We start from the raw sequence: 24,385 nt of genomic DNA, 5'->3' as shown, positions 1-24,385 counted from the left end.
GAACATAACAGCCAACAAATGAAACATATCAGCCAACAAAAGGATGAAATCAGCAAACAAAAGCAATAGGTAAGCCAATAAAATAAACACATCAACCAACAAAATGAAACATATAAGCCAACAATTAAAATATACTTATCAGCCAACAAAATAAAGATATCAACCAACTAAAGAAATACATTAGCCAACTGATGTCTGATAGCAGCCAACAAAAGGAACATATCAAAAAATAAAAAAAATAATAATAAAAAGAAAAAAATTATCAACCAATAAAAGGAATATATTAACCAACAAATGAAAAATATTAGCCAACAAATGAAACATATCAACCAACAAGTAAAATATATCAGTCAAGCCTGCCGCACCAAATTTGCGTGCGGCAGTACGCACCCAATACCTTCTCTTAATTTTAAGTATGTTGAGTACTCCGTTAACAAATTTGGTTACTCTATACGAGTATATGATTTCTACTCCCTTAGTCCCTTGGTATATCTTAATGAAATTCCATTTTATTTTCTCTGTATTATTCAATTAAAGGTAAAAAGATTAATAAAAAAAAAAAACCACAAACTGGTTTATGAGCAACTTCAATGGCAAATTAATTATCAAATTAGCTTGTCATGTCACATAAGTTTTTAGGCTAAATATCTTTTTAGCTGATTTGAGTCCAATGGTTAGTTATTTAGCTTACTATTTAAATTATTAATTTATTGTTTCATTTGAATTACTAATTTACTCTTAGCATTTTCTTTTTGGCAAGTTTTAATCAAGCAAATAAGACCAAGTGAATTTGTTTGGCCAAGGTAATCGTATATTCTAGCTCCAATGGTCAACCTAATAGATAGAGACTATTTAAAGTTGCAAGCAAGTCCTTATCTACGACCACTAAAGTTGCTCTAACAGGTCGGATAATAGATAGATGAAAAAAAAATTACTTAAATTTTTTTTTTCCTAAACCTATAGACGACTAAACTATATCACCACTTCGTATTATATTAAATTATGTAAAACTATAATACGTGTTAATCATTTTAAAATAACAATATGGTTTTGTTTTTGTTTTTTTTTTTTTTTTTTTTTGTAAAGGAATATAACAATATGGTATCACAACTAATATTTACATTAAACATTAAAACGAGAGTATTAATCCGAGGTAATGGGTGGGTTTTTGTGATGGTGATTGGTTACATAAAAGAAAACTAGGAGGGGGTATAAGGGAATATACTTGAGGATTTGGATGTCCTACTTTGAATCGCACCTTACCAAATTACGTACAAATTAATTTTCAAAGGTAGAATATTCTTTAGGTTTCTCCATGGAATTGAAGGAAGCTTCTTGCCGTTTCATTTGTTGGTATCTTAACTTTAAGTTTTAGGTTTTCTGTGTGTTCTCACTTCTCACTACCACCAAAGGATTTATGCTCCTTTTGTTTTTGACAAAACAATATTCACAATTTCAATTTCAAGGGGAACATTGTTTTATTCTTTGGCCATTTTTATTTATTTTTGGAATCATACAATGGATTTTGCTTCATGCAGCATATGCCAATAAGGTTTCCATTAATTTGTGGCCATAGTTATTGTTTGTTATTCCTTCATATCCACATGTTTAATAGCGTATATATTATCATAAATTAGTATGAGTATAATGTATTTTAAATTATTATAGCAAATTGTCAATGTCGTAGGTCTAATTTCACACAAGCTTATACTTAAAAAAAAAAGTATAATAATAATAACTAGTAAAAATTGCAAATATGATACCCCCTCTGTTTCTATTTGTTAGTCTCATATACTATTTTGAGCGTTTAAAAGAAATCTACCCATATTGAATGTAATCCACTTTTAACTTAGATTTTATTTCCTATTTTATACATATTAAATTTTGATTGGTTAAATTAATTGATTGATGACATGGCTATAATTAAGGAAATCCCTCCCTTGAATTATGCAATTATGATTGATGCTTTTCCAAAAAAAATCAAAAAATTTAAATAAGGCAAAACTAATTATGAAATGTTTTTGTACTTTAATGTTAGATTCTAAATATTCTTCTTTTCTTATTTTATGTGATTGATTTCATATGGAACTATTATATGAAAAGGAAGGGAGTAATAATCTAATGAGCCAAGAACAAAAAGAATTAGCGGGTGTACAGTGTACATATTTGTACCTACTTTACCATCCAACAATTGCACTTAAGGAGAGATTCACTTGTGAGATGATAAGGTCGGAATACATACGTGTTATGGGACATGGAGTATGGTATTCTGGTGGTTATATATAGAGTGCTACTAAGATTCTATTCTTACTAAGATCATGTTTATTTCACCTTATTTTTATTGAATTAAAACTATTTTTACTGATTCTTTATTACTTCCTCCGTTTTTAAATACTTGTTTCATTTCTCTATGACGGAGTTCTAAGAAAAAATTGATAAAGTAATAAAATATGGAGGTAGTGGGGTAGGTACAAGAATAAAAAATTGTAAAAAGCAAAAGTAGTTGAGAGGATTGGAGGAGAGTGAATATGAAATTAAGAAAAGATTTATGTTGGGTCCAATACTTGAGAGAAATGAATTAAATATTATAAAAGCTTTCCAATAAGGAAATTGAGAAATTATTTAAAAACGGCCGAAAATGGAAACTGGAGCAAGTATTTAAAAACGGAGGGAGTATATTTCATTTTTATAGTTACTGAACTTTACCGAACTGAAATTACTTTATTAAATGTTACGGAGTATTTTTTTTAAGGTGAAGTGAACATGGCCTAATTTGAAATCATCGAAGGGCTGGTTTTAAAAAAAAAAGTTATTATAAGCACTTAATTAGTTACACCAGAATACATTTAAGATTTAGGCCCCATTTATTTCACCTTATTTTTGTTGAACTGAAATTATTTTTACTAAACTAAAACTAATTTTGCTGAACTTAAATTATTTTTACTGAACTGAAATTAATTTATTGAACTAAAATTATTTTTGCTGAACTGAAATTATTTTTACTGATTTTCTATTATTTTTCTTCTTTAAAGTTATTGGTTTTTACCGAACTAGAATTATTTTTACTGAACTGAACTAATTATTACTGAACTAAACTTATTTTTTACTGAATTTTATTATTTTAAGGTGAAGTGAACAGGGTCTTACAAAGATTTTGTGAATAGAAGATTTCACTAGTGGATCATTACTAAGCAATTTTGGAAACTTTACCTCATGGAATCAAAAATCCTTATTTATATCAAATTTAACTTAAAAACTCATTTCTCCGTTTTTTTAAATTGCGCCATTTGAAAATTTTCATTAATAGGGCGGCTAACGCGCGCGTCATAATTACCTATGTTCGGGTTGCTCTTTCGGTTTGCCTTAATTCACAACTTTTGTTAGTAACATTAATAAGGGAAAATATGTATAAAAATATTTTTAGGGGTATAAATGTCCGAACACTATTTTTAATTAAGAGTTCAAAAAATAAGGCAATTAACATTAATGAGGGTAAATAAGTAAATAAACATTTTTGAGGGTATAATTGTCCAAACAATATTCATAAGAGTTTCTCATACTTTTTAAAAGGTAGAGATTCACACATTTTATTCGACCATCTGTTGTGTTTTACATTTAAGTATAAAAATAGTCATGTGAGATTTTATCACATTCGTTTTAAATTATACTTTTCAAATATCAAAACTTTATACTCCGTAATATTTAATACAACTAAATTAAAGATATTAATGTTCAAAGTTTTGCATTAGTAAATGTAAAACATCAAATCATGCAATTTAAAAAAAAAATAAAAAAAAATAAAAATAAAAAATTAATGTATTACAATTTCTATGGACAACTCCATACACAAGGCCACCTTGATCATGCTTATTCATCAAACACAAGCCATCCAAGATGAAATTCCGCAACATATTAGTGGAGGTCAATTCAAAGGATGTCTGGCTTGTAAGTAAATATTTTCTCTCTTCAACAAATTTTGCAACAATTATGATTTTAGGGAGCTTCACAAATATTGCAATATTTTTTTATTTGCACATATTTTTTCTCTTTCCCTCTTCTTTTTACATGAATTTCTATCTTTATTCCACTCTATCTCTATCCTCTTCTTAAAATCCGTGTCCCATCCCCATATTACAATATTTAGAAAACGGAGGAAGTACAGTTTAATTGATTAAAATTTACCCTTAGCTAATGATCGCTTTTTTTTGGAGGTAAATTTGTTTCAATTCATTGTTAAAGAAATTACTTGTAAAGCTCATTAGAAATGCGAGTACATTAATCACTAAAAATTACATCTATTTTGTGATGTTGCAAGGTTTTTCGTTATATTTGTTTAATTTATTAGTTTGTAATTAATGTCATTTTAATTAAGGTTGGTTTTTTGGGTTTGTTTATTTGTGAAATGGAAAAGTTTTTCTTATTTTATGCTTAGTGGATCATCCATCCATCACTAGTGTACAATCTACTCAATAAATTAGGAAACACCAATACTAAATTGCATTAATTGCTAGAGCTACAATGTTATTTAAAGCCAAGTACAATGTTTACTACTCCCTCCGTCCCCGAAACTTCGACCCTTTTGGGTTGATTTCGTGGGAATTAAGAAGTTAAATTGGAAGTGTAAGAGTGTATGAGAAAACTAAGAAAAGTACATTGAAAAGAGAAATTTACATTGGAATTGCAAAAAAGTAGAGAGAGAAAGTAATAAAAATATATAGAAAAAGTAAAATTTGCATGGGGAAGCTAATTTTCCACAAATATTATTGCAAATTAAAGGGTATTAAAATGTAAATGGGATAAACACTTTGGAACTAAAATTAGGCCATAAGGGTCGAAGTTTCGGGGACGGAGGGAGTACAATTTTAATTCTAATTGTTGAGTTTTCTCAACAATTCCGAATTCAACATAAATGATGATTTGAATAACTCGTCTATTTTTTTCTAGATTAAGATTAAAAATAAATTTAATTTATGTACGACAAATCTTATTGGAAAATGATGTGGCTGAAATCCATAATATAAGCTGTTACAATATTGTTTTACTTGTTGGCATGTTGCTTCGTCATGGATACCCCCACACACTTCTAGGTGTTTGGTTAAGTGCAATGCTCTAACGTAACAATCTATAAACATAGTAATTATTTTAACAAATTAAAGAAGAAGAGCATGGTACGTTACAAAACCTAAAGAATGATTGGTTGCTTGTATAGAGGATCTTGTCTAGATGATTTAAAAGTTTATTAAGAAGTTGAGATTTTGCCATAAATTAATCAATCATTTGTTAGAAACTTAGTAAAAGGTGTATTCTTGTGTCATACATAAATTATACCTTTCTTACTAGATTCCAATTATTTGACGAGTCTTCCAACCTCCACCCCTTTTTTTGACATAGAAACGAGTCATCATTTTCGTAACTATTTGGCTAATTTTTTTAATCTTATAATAATATTTGGGAAAAAGGCTCAATCAAGCAAGAAGAGTATGCCGCCTGTAAATCGGGTTATAATTTTACATAATCATGTTATGTGATTTAGTGAAAGTTATACTTTCTTCGTTTCTTTTTAAATGCAATCTTTGACATTTTATCATATATTGTGTTGGCTAATGGATGATGCTACTGTATTTAAAAATGTTTGTTGCATTGGTTGAAATCAAGGTGACCGAGTTGTTTTCATATTATTTGTCATGTGTTTGTAGATATATTTGTTCATGTCCAAAATCCAAATTGAAGTATTTAATATTATTTATCATGTACTTGAAGATATAATTATTCATGTGCAAAATCCAAATAGAATTTGTAATTCATAATGTAGTACATATTATATACACTACTCTTTTGCCCAAGCAACGCTCGGATATTAATTGAATAAAAATATTTTTATAAATTACTCTAACATAGTATTTGTTTATAGGTTTTGTATATAATTAAATATCTATTTACGTTATCAAATTATTATAGATGAGACACGTTGATGTAAAGTATTTCTATTTTTATAGTTTGCTGACAAATTATGAATTTAAATTGAGTTAGAATCCCTTTTTTAAGTAGGAAATGAAAAATTCATTTTATAGATTAACAAATGAAGATTCAAGGGAATATAGAAGATTTTATAATCTTAATGTGTAATTAAAACTTTTTTAGTTTGGTGATTTTCTATTTGCAACAATAAATTTCAGTTGGATTGATTCAGAAATTTGAAGGGTAAAAAAAAACTAATCTACTATGACTCTACATTGTTCGTTATTTTTAATTTTTTTTTAAGCAGTCATCTCACTTTTCTTATTTATTTTTAAAACAAATAAAAAATATTTATTTATTTATAGTTGTTGTTATTGTTCTATTTTTTTTGGGGCTGTTTAGGCTATAAATTCTTCTCTTTAAAAAATAAATCATCTTATTACTTCCTCCGTTCTTTTTAATTTGACCCGCTTTGACTTTTACACTATTCACCACCCCTCCTTGAACCGTTTTTTGCGAATAATATGTAAGGAAATATATATTTTTGTGCGATCTTTTTGAATTCGTCTCAATAAGTACTATCTTAATATATAATATTTATAATTTTTATTTATAGAGAATTAAAGTTATTGATCGTTAAAGTTTTGCATTGGCAAGCGTGATAAAAGAAACAGGTCAAGTAAAAAAAACAGAGAAAGTATTTTTTAATGAAAAAATAGTTTTGGCGGAAATTTTTTTATTGTGGACGCGACACATGTACATGAGGGATAATTCTGGTAATTACTTTAGAAAATGGTATTGATGCCAGACCATAGCACAAAAAATTGATTAACAAAGATATAACAACTTTTTTTTCTTTTTTTTCATTAAAAAATAAAATAAAATAAGATATTACAACCTTTAAAGTCGCATTGGACAAAATATAAGGACATAGATCTGACTTACTCACAAAACAAGGTTCTAATTGAGAAAATAATTAATATAGCACTATGATATCTTAATACTCAATAGCAAGTTAAGCCCCTGTTCTTTTGAGCTTCTGTGCAGAGTAGAGTAGGAGTCAATAGAGTAAAGCAGGAGTCAACAAAGCAGAGCAGATTGCAGCAGAGCATAACAGAGCAGAGCAGAGCACAACAAATTTCATTATTATTATTATTATTATTATTATTATTATTATTATTATTATTATTACTACTACTACTACTACTACTACTAATATTATTATTATCACTATTATTATAATAATCATTAAATATTATTATTAAATATTAATTATTATTATTATAATAATAATGATTATTATCAAATATTTATTATTATTATTATTATTATTAATTATCAATAATTTATTATTATTAAATACTAATTATTTATTATTATTAAAATTAATAATTATTATCTTTAAATATTAGTTATTATCTTTAAAATAATAATTTTTATTATAAAAAATCAATTATTATTATTATTATTCTATTAACAATAATAATAATAATTATTATTATCATTATTATTATTATTACTATTTTTTTACTATTATTATTGGCTAGGGGATTTAACCCCGCCACGTGGACCAATGAAACCCTGCCACGTGTCATCCACGTGGACCAACCAGAGTCTGCCACGTGTAACTCAGTGAAGAGGCCCAAGTGGACCAATCAGAGCACGACATGTGGCAGACAGAGTGCGAACTTGGACAAACAGCCCTCCAAGGCCCATACACCAAGAAAGCCCAGTCAAGCCTAGGTTTTCCAAAAACCTAGGACTAGCACACATTGTGAGACCCTATAAAAGGGAGATGTTCCCCCCTGGGGAACGGGATTCAAAAAATATAAAAACACACGTGCACATTAATTGCTGAACATTAACTCCAGCTTTAATTGCACTTCTTCACAGCTAAGGCTCGGATTTTGAGGCTGTCAGAGATAGCCGGATGATCACTTCTCTCCTAAGAGGAGCCTGATCCCTCTTTAGATTCCGTACTTTTTAAATCCGAACACGTTCTAACTTGATCGTCGAAGGCGGAGCTCCCACCCCCCGGAGTCTCCGTTGTTTTGCAGGTACATGCGTCCGGAGTCCAGTCTTGGTGCTGTAACTCTCCCGCAGGACACATAAAAAACCCCGAAACAGTTATTATTATTATTATTATAATTATTATTATTATAATATTATTATTATTATTATTATTATTACTATTACTATTATTAAATATTAATTATTATTATTATTAAATATTATTTATTATTATTATTATTATTTTTATTATTATTATTATTATTATTAAAAAATTAATAATTTTTTTATTAATAATTATTATTATTATTAAATATTAACTATTATTATTATAATAATTTTTTAATATTAATTGTTTATTATTATTATTATTAAATATTAATTATTATTATTATAATTCAATATTAATTATTATTTTTAAGTAGAGTAGAGCAGGACTTAGCATAGTAGAGCATCTCTAAAGAATAGGGCCAAAATTTATATAAAAGTTTTTTTTTTTTTGGATATAAAAAAATAATCCCAACTTTACTATATTTTCTTTTAATAATCCCAAATTTGGATTATTCTGAAATAATCCGAACTTTGGGGCCTGCTTACTTTCTTCAATCCCAATTACTGGTTACGTGTTAAAAATGTTAATTTCTTTTTTTTTAAAATAAATGCCATGTGTCAAGAGCTAATTAGCCAAAAAATTAATATTTTTTTTAAAAAAAATTCAAAACCCAGTCCCACCTCTTCCATCCCCACTACCCACCGGAAACTTCAGCCACCCTAATCCCCTCCCTTACCGAAAAACCCACAACCCTCCTCCCGCCTGCTAGCCACCCCTACCCCCGTCCCGTTGGCCCTTCCCTTTTCCCCCTAGAACCACCACCCTCAAATTTCTCCTGAAAACCTCATCTCCTTCCTTAACGCGCTGGAGCAGACGAATCCCGATCGCCGGAGAGTAAACCTGAAGGATCTCGATGCCTTCATCAATGGAGGAAGCGGTGACGGTGTTGTAAGCCTCCTCTTCGATGGATTTAGCGATGGAAGAAGTGTCTGCGGTGTTAAGCATTTCTCCGGCGACCGGGGATTCTTCTGAAGGGGAAGCGGGCTGGGCGGCTGGTTGCAGTGGAAATTTGGGGGTGGTGGTTCAAGGAAAAACGATGAGACGCCAGGAAAAACGGGGACGCGGTGGTCCGGCGAGGGAGGCTTGGCGGGCTGCACAGTGGTGGTGAAGGTTATTGTGGGCTGGTGGGGGAAGGGGAGGCTGGCTAATTTTTGTGATTTTTGGTTTTCTTGTGGTTTTTTTTTTTAAAATTTTTTTTGGACCATTCAGGACTTGACACGTGTTAAGTGACCTGATATAAAAGGTCATTGACTTTTGTTGGCCGGTTTGGGATTTAAGAAAGTAAACAACCCCCAAAGTTTGGATTAATCTAGAATAATCCAAATTTAGGATTATTAAAAGAAAATACAGCAAAGTTGGGATTATTTTTTACAATTTTTCTTTTTTAAAGGCAACGCAAACATAATAGCTTCCAAAGACATTAATTAACCCCCTTTCAAAAAAGAAAAAAAAGACACGATAATCAAACTACATGCATTTTAATTAAATGCAACCATTTAAGCCCCATGCATATATCCAACCAATGGCTCGTATTTTGAAGATCTAATACGTGTTCCCTTAGGATAAACCCTAACAAAGTTTATATGACTTAACCTAGAATTTTAAAGCGCCAAGAATGGTCTATCCATTTGGGTTTGGTCGAGTCAATGTAGGTCATGTCAGATTCGGATCGGGTCATGTTAGGTTGATGGACTCATGCATCTTATTGGGTTTGGGTCGGGTTAAGTTCGGGTTGGTTCAATTCGGGTTCATGTCGAAGTACGCAGTTGAGGTTACCCCTAGCTAACATCTAATTTAAGAAACCCTAATTCCAAATAAATTAATAACCTAATATTAAAAACTAGATATAAAACTTACCGAAAGGATGTCTGTAGACACCTGATTGTGTCTTCCCAAACACCAAAACCTGTGATGAGTACCTTTCACGTTTTGATTGATGAGTCCGACAAAGAGTTGAAGAGTCTCGAAAAGTTTCCTTAAGCCTTTACCATATTTCTAACCTTGCCTAAAGTGTTTTTATTCCAAATCATTCATTTCGTGTCCTTAAAATCATTTATTTCGTGCCAAATTATAAAAACGTCCAAACCTGATTATTTTGATTCATGTTCTCAATCCCATTATTGTTTAGTTGGATAGGTTTGAAAAGAGTTTTCCAACGATATATTATAAGCCTAAATCCAACTTAAACGAATAAGTTATGGCCAAAATACTAAACCGAGCCTAGGTCCACCTTAGTACGACCCAATGATTATATGGAGTCCAAATATTTTATTTAGGCCCCATATGATCATATTCCTAATCCTAAATTAGTTAGGAATTTCTAGAATCCTCTATAAGGTTCTAATCTATCATTTATGAAAAGATAAAGATCAAACAAATTCGGGATTGGATAAAACCTCTTATGATAGTCCTTATCCTATTCAAATTCAAAGACGTTCGGATGAATTTCGCATGGAAAACCCATCAGGATCAAACTCCGTATGAAGTTTTTATCTTTTTGAACCCAACACACAATGTCAAGACCATCGCACTGCGACAATCTTGACGCGGCGCGACAGTGTTCAATGTGGTGCGACAATCTTGTCGCGTCGCGTCAAAAGTAGTTTTATTTTAGTCCAAATTCTGATCTTTTTCTGATCGTCTCGACTCTCTTTTTTCCTTATAAATAGAGGTTGTTTTCCCCTATTTCAAATCAGCTACAGCCATCAACAATTAGTCACAACCATTAATAATTACCATCAACAATCATCATCAATTCTTATACACCCAACCTGGAATTCTTAATTCCAATGTTCTTAGCCTTAGCCTAAACACATCCTAGATACATCCCAAATCATCTACAATACTTCCTTTGTGTGATTCGAATACTCCAAACCCCACTCAACGTTTTCTTTGACCTCGACGTGAAAGGTTGATAGTTCTGAGGGTTTGGTCCCAAATCTATATTTTTTTATCTTTAATTAATTTAGTTTATTATTTAGTTTATTGTTTTCACTTTCTTGAAGTTTACTAACTTGTGTATTGTTTTAATAGCAAGAAGGTCGAGACATCAAAGTAAGTAATTTAATTACTTAATTATTCTTTTGATTTGGAATAGAAATCATGCTTAGGATAGCGCTTCGGTTTTGATTGTTAGCATCATGTTTAGGATAACGTGTTGATTTTGCTATTAGTAACATGCTATGATTGCATTGTTATTAATCTGTTTAGTATCATACCTGGGATCTTACTACTAACGATGTTTTGATGATGTTCTTATGATGATGATTGTTATAATAGTCATATGTTGCTTGATTATCGATGATTTATTGTTATTACTTGATCACGCCCCTTTTTGCAGGTTTAAAGGGAATTTGTACTTGAAATCACGCCTAATAAGATAATTAATAATTGGATTTAGGTTTAACATGATTTTAATTCTAGTAATCACCAATATTAGATTTGATTGTGCATTAATAATCAACCAATGTAAATTAAACAGGTTTAGGATTAGTTTGATGTATGTATGTTGATCGAAAAGCGCGCATGAATCTCAATAAGAATTAAGTAGAGGCCTATTTAGGAGGGGTTTAACCTCTTTAGGTTAGATTCGTACCATCATCCCTATACATCAAGTCATGTTTTCGGATCACTATGGAGTTCGCTATCTTTGTGATTGTGAATGGGGTGTAACCTTCAATTCATAATCATGAACGGTTTACAAGTTCCTAAAACATGTGAAAAATTCCCTGCAATGTCCAATCAAATGAAGGACACACAAGACTACAATTCTTCGTAGCGATTTGAACCCTCCGATTTTGACACCGCCGAAGACTACGTCGACATCAAGGAGGTCATCGTCGAGTCTTAGGTGGTGATGACTCTTCGCTGTCATTAAATGGAAACCCTAAGGATGATCAACTGATAAAGATGGATTTTCGAAAAATTGAGAGAAAGTGTAAGTAGAGATAGAGAGAGTGTGTGTGTGTGTCAGTGCAAGAGGAGAGAGAGAGAGAGAAGAGATGACTAAATAGAGGAAAGCCATGGAGTAAAGCCATGAAGAAAATACAAGTTAATCTATTTGATTAACAATTTTTTGTCAATCAAGAGGGTATAACCAACAATGACATGACTTAGTTGAGGATTTTTATGTAAATTGGTCTAACTGAATTGGAGTACATGCCACAATGACAAACGACGTTACTTGGATCCGCGAAACTGAGAACTTTATTCAATAACCCAACTAATCATCCTACCAAGAATAGCTTCACTAAAAGGACTAGAACCTGCATAATGAACTTTAGACCTGCTTCCTTCTCCCTCCATTGTTGAAGATATGTGAAGCTTTAATTTTATACAATTTCTCACGACAAACAACTACCCTTAAAAGTTAACCATTTCCCTTAGTTATATATATATTTTTTTTGCATTATGTTCTATTTATATTTGGCGGCGAAGCCGCCAGAATAAGGTTGTGAAAATGGTGTGATGTGGTTTGTTCTTCCTCTCTCCTCCTCGCCTACAATTTTGAGGTTTTTTTGGCGGAATTAATGGTGATTGAACCAGAAGCCTTTTAGCGGTGGTCAGAAAATTAATTGAAAAAGAGATGATATATTTTAAATCTTTTCGCGGTGGTGATCGAGAAGTTGAAGATAAGAAGAATGGTTTCTTCTTCCTCTAAGTGATGTTAACATCCATGGATGGACGTTATGTAGCATCTTTACTTCGATAATCTGACTCATCAAAAATTTTAGATGATCTAGCGAAAATATGAGCGGGAGTTTTATACTGTTGAGTTAAATTACAAAAATTGTCACTTGATTGACAAAGTTGGTTGATCTAATGAGGCAACCTCTAAAACCATGTCATTCCAATCAACAAGGGCAAATGACAAAAATGTAATTGGACACTTTTAGGGGTATTATTGTCCGAATACTATGTAGTTAATGATTTTTTAAAGGAAAGAAATTCATGAAGTGACTTTGACTTGAATTTTTTACTATTATATAAATAACACTTAGAATGTTTTCATGTACTTTGTAGTATATTGTAAGATTAGTTACAATGTATATTTATATAATATCAACACTTTGTAGTTCATAATGATTGACAATGAAAAATAATAATGGTCGAAGTTGTGCATTGACAAACGTGTCAATTAACTTATAGCACTTAAAAATAAAAAATACAAAAGAAGGCAACTAGAGAGATGCGAAAATGCTGCAGTAATTGAACTCCAAACTATAAGTATAATCATCTAAACTAAAATGGCTATGCTTATTTCCATTAAGAACAAAAAATGAGGGAAAATGAGAGCTTCTCTGAAAAAAATCAGTAATTTTTGTTCATCCTATTACATATATTCTACCTATACAGCTTTAAACGTTATAAGCTTCCTCTCCTAGGCTCCAACACAATGGCGCAAAACCCACAATTGAGCATGCCAATTAATGTCCATGCTCAGGTCATCTTCAACCATATACCCCAGTTCTAAGATTCCTAGTGCTCCAACAGCAGTGCTATTATGTTCATGAGAATAATCTACATAAAAATTACAGGGTGCACAATTAAGGCAACAGACCTTATAAATTCACGACCTTAATTTATGAAGCTTTCCGGGTTTGAACATGGAAAACTTGATGATTGATCTTAGTAGTCAAATTCTACCCTTATTATAGTCTAAATAAAAGTCTTCAATCATCTGCCTAAGATGCTGCAATGACAAAATAGTACATACAGAAGTTAATGCACAAAGCTCATCATGAATAAGACGGGAAGGGGAAAAATGTGAAATAAGTACCTTCATTTCTTCATGAAGCACAAGAAATATTTTCTTCAGTCGTTTATACCGCTGCAGAGTAACGACCAATTGAAGATTTAATCAGAAGCTTGTTCAGTTGTATGTAGCAATATTTACAAATACAAAAAAAAAAAAAAAAAAAAAAAAAAAAAAACCCAAACATCAAGACAGTCCTGATAACGGTAGGAGTGTAGGACAAGATCATAAAAGGGTTGAGCATGTGCTCCAACGGCATTACTATTACATCCACATACTGTAACTGATTATAGGTAGATAACTTTCACATGACAAATACAAACCTTATTGGAACAAAAACATGAAGGCTTGATAGTTAACTGCTCCTTTATACAAATACACTGACCTAATGAAGTTGAAACACAAACATGAAGGCTTGAAAACCAAAAATTGAGGCAGTTTATTTTGGTTTTGCAATCGTTACAGTATTTTAATCAGTTAAAAATCTACCAGCATTTTTCTTATAATATATCCAAAGCTTTTCAAGCAGAGGAAGAATTCAATCGACTAGGCCAGGCCAACACACACATAAGCATACCATTTCACACCGGCGAAAGCTTTCTCTTATTTGTGCCAAAATTTCATCATATCTTCCAGTACCTTTTGCACGTTCAAGTTCCATCCCCATCTTCTGAAATTCCATCCTTCAAAATAAAGAGCCAAATGAAAACAGAGACCTTTATAAACATGCAAATAATTTGATGACAAATAACTCACTTTACAGGGAGACTAAGGGGTTGAGACTTGAGAGGAGGTAATAATCGCAGCAAAATATCATACCTGTATCTCTCCAAGATTTTGATCAGGGAAGAGTAAGGTTCATACTTCTCACAATACTCTTGCACATATTCATTATACCTATGGACACAGATTGAAGGGGCATCAATAAAGAGAAGTTCTGGGCACAAACAGTTTAGCTATAACTATAGCTACAGATGGACGTACAGGCACTATAAAGCTTTCAGAAATGACCACACCATTCATGATAATAAGTATGAAGCTTTAAAACTACTTACTGTGAGAAATTTTTAACCGGTTCCTTGAGCTCTGGCTCTTCCTTTTCATACTTGTAGAATGAATCATCTGAAAAGGACTCACTCCTTTTGCGCTTATTAATACCACCTTGGGTATTCGGAACATCTCTTCTTCTGCCACTAGCATCTTTTTTCTTTTTGGTCAGATCACTAGCATCTTTTTTCTTTTTGGTCAAATCACTAGCAGATTTTATTATGTTAGATTTTCTTGACTTATTTCCTCTCCCCTTGCGTGAACCCATTTCTTGTCGGGAGTCTTCTCGTTGTGAATGAACGTGAGATTTTTTGTGTGTTACTCCATAGCCTTCAACTTCAGTTTCTTGATTAGCAACATCCGCATTATGCCCCAATCTGCTACGATCCACGGCTTTGTTGGAAAAAGACCCAACTTCAGCATGACCACTCCTTGATTGTTGTAGCTGAGATTGCAAATCCCCATGAGGACGGGAACCATCTTCAACATAAGGTTCTGGAGACCTTATCTTTGACAAACTGTCAGAATTATTTGGAGCTCCTCTTGCATTTGGGAAGGAGGTGTTACCGGACTCTATGACTGGCTTGCCTGTGGATTTGCTTCTCAAATCTGGATTCTGAGAACCTGAGGTGCCTGATTTCGTCTCTGACTTCTTGAAGGAGCTTATCCTTTCAAACTGCCTTTTACTCTCTTCTGATTCCTCTGGCAAGGGATCACGAAGTTCACCCAACTCCAGGTCTGATAGTTCTCTTTGGAGCAATCTTTTGCCACCAGGAGACCTGTCAAACTCAGCCTTGCCATTATCCTTCAAAGAGAATCCCGTGCGTAACCTCGAAGAAGTTCCCAATGATTGTGCCTTATTATCCCATTCACTATGCTTTCTGTGGTGAGGCTCCGGGCGTACTGAGCTCTTCTGAGCAAGAGGATTTTCTTTAAACTTCCCATTTGCTTTCTCATTTGAACTATCTTCCTCATCCTGTGCCTCTCGGAAACCCTTGTCGTATTTTGAAAAACAATCTTGTGTTAGTTGTGTATAATCATTTGTCTTCTGTAGTTTTGAATCTACCCCCAAACGTGCAGCAGGCCCTCGACCAGACTGTAAGGACTCCACAGCAGATTTTCCTGGAATAACATAGTTATATCCACTCTGCACGCCTAGATTTGTGTTAGCACCCTCATCAATGCTGAACTGATTTGGCTTTTGCACGTTATGACTCTCGTGAATGTCTTCACTCATTAAATCAGCAGAATGATTTGGCGAACTCCCCAAGTTATGTGATTCAATATGCCTAGAAACTGTAGGCTGAGTCGGATTTGCTTTAAATCTTTTGACATGATCAGCATCATGCTCAAACTGGATCTCATTGGATCCTCTTTTAGATTTACCCCCAGACTTCACAAAGTCATGATTCTCAGGTTGAATATCATCTATAACATCTTCTTGCTCAGTAACCACGTCTGCCCTATTACATGGTTGAGTTTGATCATGATCAGAAGCTATCATTTTCTCAGTAATTATACCAAGATTTTGAGGAACTGTTGCCAGCTGAGATTCATTATCATCAAGAAAATCAGTCCCAATGTCAACATCCTCAGATACATAGCCATCTTGATCTATATTTCCTCCATCTTGTTCAGTACCTTGTAAATTCTTGGGTTCTTTGTCATCATCACTTATTATATCAACATCCACATCAGATGCTGAAGAAGAATCATCACCTTCACTATCACTGCTACTAGCACTCCCACTACCTGCAGGACTTCTACTTCGGCTTGCACTATCACTGCCACTGTCACTACTTCCACTATCACTATCACTGTCACTTTTACTGTCATTAGATCTCACTGTTTGACCTTCATTGTTGACAGGGGGTTCATCATAACCAAATAGATCGGAAAAGTGTTGTGATGCATCAATTTTTTCAACCATATTTGACTCTTCATCAACAGTTTGCACCTGTTCCTCCACATCCATAGCTGGGGACTTCTCTGCAAATCTTAAGTCTGGAGCTGATACTTCAACAAGGTTATCTTCTGGAACAAACTTCTGATTATTGTCATCAGAACTGAAAAGCAACATCAGAAAGTGAATGATGATCACCTAAATAAAGGTTATGCAGCTGAACTCTGCAGTAATCTAATATATACTTCCTTTGTTCCCCTAAAATCGTAATTATTGCAATATTACAGGAACGAAGGAAGTATATCTAATTTATAAAGTGAAGAGCGGTGTTAGGGGATAGATTTCACTTTCCCAAATTACCCTTTCTCACCTTTTTTTTACAAAAATAAAAAACTACCATCCTAAATTTTTTTTACAAAAAATTTATCCTTTTTTTAGGATAATACATTCATACTTGTACTTATCAACCATTTTTATTAATTACTCAATTAAAAAAATACTCTATGACTTCATCAATTGTTTTTTCTTTTTTTTAATAACAATTTTTATTTTTATAATTTTTTTTTACTAATATTTTTTTTTTTATCAACAATTTTTAAATTTGCACCAGTAACATTAATAGAGTTGTTTCCTATATTGCGTTTATTAGCTTATACTACCTCCGTTTCCTATCAATTGCAACAAAGGGTATTACTTGTGAGACATAAAATAATCCTTTGTTGCAAATAGCAAGAAACGGAGGTAGTATATATAAAGGGGAAATTTTTCAAGAGATTTTAGAAAGCCACATAGGAAAATAGTGTATTTTACCCAATAGAAAAAGTGATTTGCAATTTATTTTTGAATTAAAAATTAAATCACCACATAAACAAAATAAACAAATTAGATATAAGACTTTAAATTCAAAAACCACGTAGGCATAGAAAAATTTGATAGTTTAAATTAATTTAAAAAAATAAAAATATTATATTTTTTATTAGAAATTTTATCTAATTGTCTAACGAAAGAGAAAAGAAATTTAAAATTTATTTTATAATATAAAAAAAAAATTAAGTAAAAAACAAATGACTAAAATTATCTTATTTATCATAAAAATATACAATATATAAATAATTGATTTTAAAAAAAATACAAACAAATTGTGCATCGCACGGGCGTTATCTAGTTTACCATATAGTATGCATAGCAAGATAAATGGTCATGGCCATTTCCAATTACGGCAATTAGTCTATAAAACCAATTTCATCTTCTAGAAAGTTCACAATGAAAATTATTTGAAAGAGAAATTTGAAATGTATCTACACAACAAACAATATATATATATATGTATAAAGGGGAGTTTTTTCCCGAGATTTTAGAGCGCCACGTAGAATTTTAATTTTTAAAAAATTATTAAAGCGCCACATAGAATTAGTATTTTTAAAACGGTACGATAGGATTATGCCACGTAAGATAAGTTTTTTAAAGTGCTACGTAGGATTTTGATAAAAAAAGCGCCACGTAGGATTATAATGCTACAATACGATTATGCCACGTAATACGATAAGTTTTTTTTAAAACACTATGTAAGACTATAATATAAGATTATTATTTTTAAAAAAATATCACGAATAAAATTAAATAATTTATTTGGGTGATAATGGAACCATTATGATAAAATTTTACAAAAATTATATAAAGGAGAGTTTTTCAAGATATTTTAGAGCATTAGACAGAAAAATATTATTTTTAGCCAATGAAAAAAAAAAAGAATTGCAATTTATTTTAGATCTAAAATTTTATATTAATTATAATAATAAAATCAGCACATTTTCCGTGTGGCTGGCCATATCGGGGGCCGGCTGAGATATACCAAAACATTGACCGGGTAACCCCTGACAGTCGGAGTCCGAGTAACCCCTCATCGATCGAGTAACCCTTGACCAACTGAATAACCCCTAACCAATTAACCCGTGACCAGCCACATATGACACTTTGTGAAATAAAATAAAAAATGCAAGTAGTAAGTAAGCGAATATCACAAAGTTTAGGAGATAAATATATATTTAGTAGAATATTTTATTTGAAAAAATGCAAACAAACCGTGCATCGCACGAGCTTCATCTAGTCGTATTGATCCAATATTAGATACTCAAAAGATAGTGACTACATCTTTACTCAAGAAACACCAGCAGAACACTGAACGAACAAATTACTTTTCGTTGACTGGAAAAGGAAAATTTTCCACAATATCAAATTTTATTGGCTTCAACATGCTCAAACTAACTCTACAGCTGAGTGATAACATTACTAATCAGTAAAATTTCAGGAACATAAGAACAGGGGTTACCTTCCATTATCAAAATATGACTTCTTCAAGCTTTCCTGCTCCACAGCCGACTTCAAAATGTATCTTCCAGGAGGTTCATAAGTTGCAATCTAAGGCAGCAGATCTCATCAGAAAACATTATACTACATATAAGAACTATTACTGACAAAAAAATAGATATGTTTTACACTCACTTTCTTAAGAATGGGCTCAATTTTGCGAACAGAGAGGGAAGTTGTATCTCCAACAGCTTTCTCCAATGCCTGGACATCATCAAAGATACATAAGGAAACCTCTAAGAATTCTAGTTGTAGCCAATGTACAAGAAAAAATTCAGATTACTTGAACCACCACCCCCCCCCCCCACACACACACACACAAAAAAAAAAAAAAAGGCAGTAAGACTGTAAAACCTTGGGGGGGGGGGGAGGGGAATTCTACTCTTATCTACCTTTATGCTCATCCCCTTTGGATTCTCTTTCAGCAATGTTACTAGGTAGTTCTGTAGATCCGATATTCCAGCTCCTTGATTCTCTTTGTGCACTGCTGATTCAGGCACCCTGCCAGAAACCGAGGCAGGGACATCATTCACAGAGCTGACAGCATTTTCCTGATCCCTAGCTTGGTTAGGTATTGAATTCTCTGCAACAATTTGACTTTCAGTAGCATTTCCTCTATTTAAAGAAGATGCCACAGAAACAGGCTGGTTCTGAGGTGATGGCAGAGGTGAAGTTGAACGCCTTCCCTTTGCAGTAGCAGTTAAGGAGGATCCAGTAGTTGACTTCACAGGTTTAGGAGGTCCGCCAACTAAAACATAAGAAAACAGCAAACATCAAAAAAGAGAAGACTGCGTAAGAATATATATATAATCAACATAGAGGTAACTTTACCTTGTGATGGCTCAGATAGTCTCCTGTTTTTGGGTTTAAACTTCCATGGATTAACTACAAAAGAATGAGATCAGAAATATTAGCAATCACCCATAGTTGAGATAATTCTAGATTGACTCAAAGTTAAGATTATAATGGGACAAATGACAATATTTGGGGACTTGGTATTATTCCTCTTAAGTTTTTCCTAATATAAACACTTTCAAAATTTTGAATCCCAAACAATTGTCTTGCCTCACAGATAGTGATTATTTTCCATAATCCTCCTCCCTCTTTCCCACAACCCCAAAAGGAAATAGAAAAAACACAACAGGGAGTAATAGATTCATGGCTCTAATCTCTAACTTAAGTAGTGGTGATGAAATATACTCGTGCACAATAGACAATATATAATACATCCATCACATGTTAAATTATAGAGGAATTAATAATTTAAAGGAGCTGATACTCACCCTCTGCAGCAGCAAATGCTTGCATTTGACTCTTCATAGGGGGATTGCATTGGTCCAAGACAATAGCCCTATCAAGATCAACATGTGAGCTGTAAGAAAATAGTGGGAGAAGTAACACAACAAGCATAATCTCTTTGTTCTTTAAAGCCAATAAATAAACAACAGAGGTCAATTTCTTGTCATGTATCATGACATATAAAGGTACACCCAACCCAAATACCTTCCTCAAAATATGCATCATGATTAACAATACCCCCTCTATCTCAATATTCCCTAAACACATAACTGGACTGCTGCTGCCCTTCCATAGCACAAGAAATGGCTAAATAATGGATCTAGGAAGATGATTTTCAACAAATCAAATAACATAGAGCCACCTAAGAAAATAAATCAGCAACTAAATTGTATAAGTGACAAGAAATGCCTACATGGAGAAAACAAATCTGTGTATTCAGTGAAATAAGTAAGACCACCAACATTTAAACATTAATCATACACCACAGCAAGTAAAAGCAGAAGGGACAAGCACCTGAACAGCAATTATACAATTGTCAGACACATGAACTAAGTTTCAAGTTTTACAGCAAGATTCTAAAAGCGATAAGACTAAGGAAGACCCTTAAAACACCTTGATAATACCTTATAAACAATATCATGTTGTAAAAGCATAATGATGTAATACATTAAATCCTGTAGCACAAGAAGATTATCCACAGCACATTAGGTGGACAGACATTTAATACAAAAATATTTTCTCAGCCACGAAGATTAATGTATGAAGAGTATAGATATAAATAAATATGCATATATATACATAAATAAAAGTAGATATCCATATATGGGTGTGTGTACTGTACAACATACTTGCGTGATTTGAGTTTCTGCTCATATTCTTCTGATCTCTTCTTAACCTGCTTCTTAGTGGACTCGTCTAAGACACGCTGCACATTCAACTTGCGCCATGCACAACCAGATTCAACAAGTAAACCATTACCGTCTTCGCCACTCTGGCGTTCTTCATAGATGTCACAAAGGCCACCCATTTCATGCGACCACGTAAATCGATATTCTTTGCCACCCACATCAATAACCTGAAAGAAAAATAAAAGTATAATTATATAACAAGTAGAAAGAGCCACCATGGAAAATCATGCCAGTGATAATACTAAGATCATTAGGGTCCACATGAGATATAATATGGGATTGAACAGCCAAAATTTCAAGTTAAGGGAAGCACCGTAAATACCCATTACCCCTAAAGAACTTTGTTGTATTGGATTTTTGTTTTCAGAAATCTGCTTCGAATAGAAGCACACCAAATCTCTTAGACTTCTGACCAAAGACTTTGCTAAAGTCAATTAAGTAACCAATTTGAATATACATGCTGCCAGTAGCTTCCTCAAGAGCTTTACCTAAGCTTGTCTACTAGCATAATTTCATGGGAAGGGCATAGCAATGAGCACCAAATACTAAACCCTATGCATAGAAATATAAATGATAAAATGAACAAACAATAATAAAACACTTATTCTTTTCATCTTGTCCTGATCCCTTCTCTTTTCTTCCTTCCACTCCATTTCCTTCTAATCAACCATTATAAAAAGACATTGGGAAATTTGGGAATATGAGTAAAACTACGTTTGATTCCAACAGGAAGGGGTGGACGGCATAAATCAAAGAATTTATCTCCAACAATCATTGACAAAGTCACAAAGATCAGCTTCCTTCATTCACCTTTAACAAGTGTTATATGCTCCTGCAAACCCAAAAACTCAAATCTTCTATCATTCAACTCCCTCCATCCAAGTGATCGTCAGCCACCCTCAAATTCTTCCATAAGTGAATTTTCTACCCAAACCAACAAGGCTCATGCTCATGGATGCGACTAAATTGATTGTATAATGTTGTAAATTAAGTAAGCAACTTATTTTTCCAATAGCAATTTTAAAAAGAGAAAAATGCAAATGTAACTAAAATTATCATTTGATTAATAGTTTACTGAGAAAACTAACAGAACAGAATTAACTAAACGATTTTCACATTTCATTCCTAATTCACTATTTCCAGTAAAATCAGAAAATCAAAGTTTCTGCTTAGTTTTCCACACTTCTACCACCATTACTAGTTCAAATTACACTACGAACCATTTCCGAACACAAGAAGTAAAATCATTAACATTCCAACACAAAACACATTGATCAAATTAACAAACACAAAAACAACCAAAATTCAAATTAATCCAAATCAAACCAAACAATAAAAACCACAATAACTTCAATGAATCAACAACAACAAACAAAATTTACTCACATTGCCAGGAGGATTATTAGGGTTAGAATCAAATTTAATCCGAGCAGCACCACCTTGAGACTCAACGCGCTTGATCTCATCAACGAGGTCAGGAGCAAGACGAATGGTTGCGGCGAAGGAGAGAGGATTGCAGGGGATAAGGGTGAAGGATTCCTCAGATTGAGGCGGCGCCGTCGTTTCCGGCGCAGGAGACGCCGACGACGATGACGGAGGCGGCGGTTTGCGGGAGGAGTGAGAAGGTCGGGCGGCGAAGGAAGGGCGTTGAGGTGGTGGTGGAGGAAAGGAGTTGCGCTTGGAAACGGAAGCACCACCGCGAGCGCCGCCGCCTCGGGCGAATTTATGGGACCCGCCGTACATCCCTAAGTTTAAGTCTCGCTTTCTCTGTCTTTTTTCTCGTCGTCTTCTTCTTCTTCTTCTTCCCTGTATTCTTGTTGTTTCGGTTATGTTTAATTATTTTATTCAATTTTTTTTTTTTTTTTTTTTTTTGAAAATTTAATAAGAATAATTCCAACTATTCCCTCCCCTCTCACCTTTCCATTTTAATCCCAACTACGAGTATTATTTATCCGGTAATAATCTCAACTATTAGGGTAACATTCTCAAAATAGTCTTAATTGTATGTTTACCTGATAAACAGGTAATTAGGGTGGCGTGTTAACTTGCAGTTGGGTTATTTTTATTTATTTTATTATCCTTCCCCTTCCCAAACAAAATTCCTCCCTATTTCAGATCTCTGAAAACCATGGTTTCGGTGTCCAACACCACCCAACCTTGAGTACTAGCTTGACTTCGTTGCCCTTCACTTGAATTATTATTATTATTATTATTATTATTATTATTATTATAACAAAAACCTACAAAGTCAATTAATTTACAAGAAATTAGTGGGGAGTCGAGATACAATCTGCGCCCCCACCCCTCTAGTTATAGCGAACCTGATCATGTTGAAGATGTGAGCAGTTGCAGAGCACCAATATCATGAGTCCTAACGAACGCCTGAACCCGCTTCAACAACGCAACAACATCCTTCTCTAATTCTCCCAATGAAGAAAAGGAGAAAGGAAGAAAATCATAGCCAATAGCCCTGCAATGCGCCCCATACTTGTCTCGCTTCCGCTGAGCCGCAGCCGACACAACACGACCAGGAACGAAGTCAGACAACCCAAATTGTGTCAAAGGAGAAGACCCCGTCAAGTCAACACATACATCAAGGCCTCTATCCCAGGAATAAAGCAGCACATCTGCTCATCGAAAATAGGCAAAGTCATACAACCTACAAAAAATTATTATTATTACTATTACTATTACTATTACTATTACTATTACTATTACTGCTATTACTGCTGCTATTATTGCTACTATTATTGTTATTATTACTACTATTATTATTACTACAATTATTACTACTACTATTATTATTATATCTCAAAAATAGACAAAATCATACAACCTACAAAAAATTAGTGGGAAGTCGAGATACAATTTGGGCCCCCACTCCTCTAGCTATAGCAAAACCTATCCTATTGAAGATATGAGCAGCAGCACGTGCCCCAACGTCCTGAGTTTTCGAGGACTTCTGGATCCGATTCAACAATGCAACAGCCTCCCTTTCTAATTCCCCAAGTGAAGAGAAAGAGAAA

The 24,385-nt window shown here is 33.1% G+C and overlaps 1 protein-coding gene across 1 annotated transcript; it reads right to left on the bottom strand.

Annotated features, from left to right (window-relative positions):
* Positions 1-13,317: 13,317 nt before the first annotated feature.
* Positions 13,318-23,436, bottom strand: LOC110699589. Its single transcript, XM_021877092.1, has 12 exons — positions 22,746-23,436; positions 21,300-21,526; positions 20,436-20,503; positions 19,984-20,037; positions 19,545-19,900; positions 19,288-19,356; positions 19,115-19,203; positions 14,891-16,948; positions 14,655-14,732; positions 14,413-14,518; positions 13,860-13,910; positions 13,318-13,772 (listed from the first exon to the last, which is right to left on the bottom strand). Exons 1-12 carry the CDS (start codon positions 23,100-23,102, stop codon positions 13,716-13,718), a joined length of 3,570 nt encoding a protein of 1,189 aa, XP_021732784.1. The 5' UTR covers positions 23,103-23,436; the 3' UTR covers positions 13,318-13,715.
* Positions 23,437-24,385: the final 949 nt, after the last annotated feature.

This window comes from Chenopodium quinoa, unplaced genomic scaffold (assembly GCF_001683475.1).
Source record: "Chenopodium quinoa cultivar QQ74 unplaced genomic scaffold, ASM168347v1, whole genome shotgun sequence".
NCBI classification, from domain to species: Eukaryota; Viridiplantae; Streptophyta; class Magnoliopsida; order Caryophyllales; family Amaranthaceae; genus Chenopodium; species Chenopodium quinoa.
Note: the sequence above shows the minus strand (reverse complement) of the source record. Positions and strands in the feature narration are given on the sequence as shown.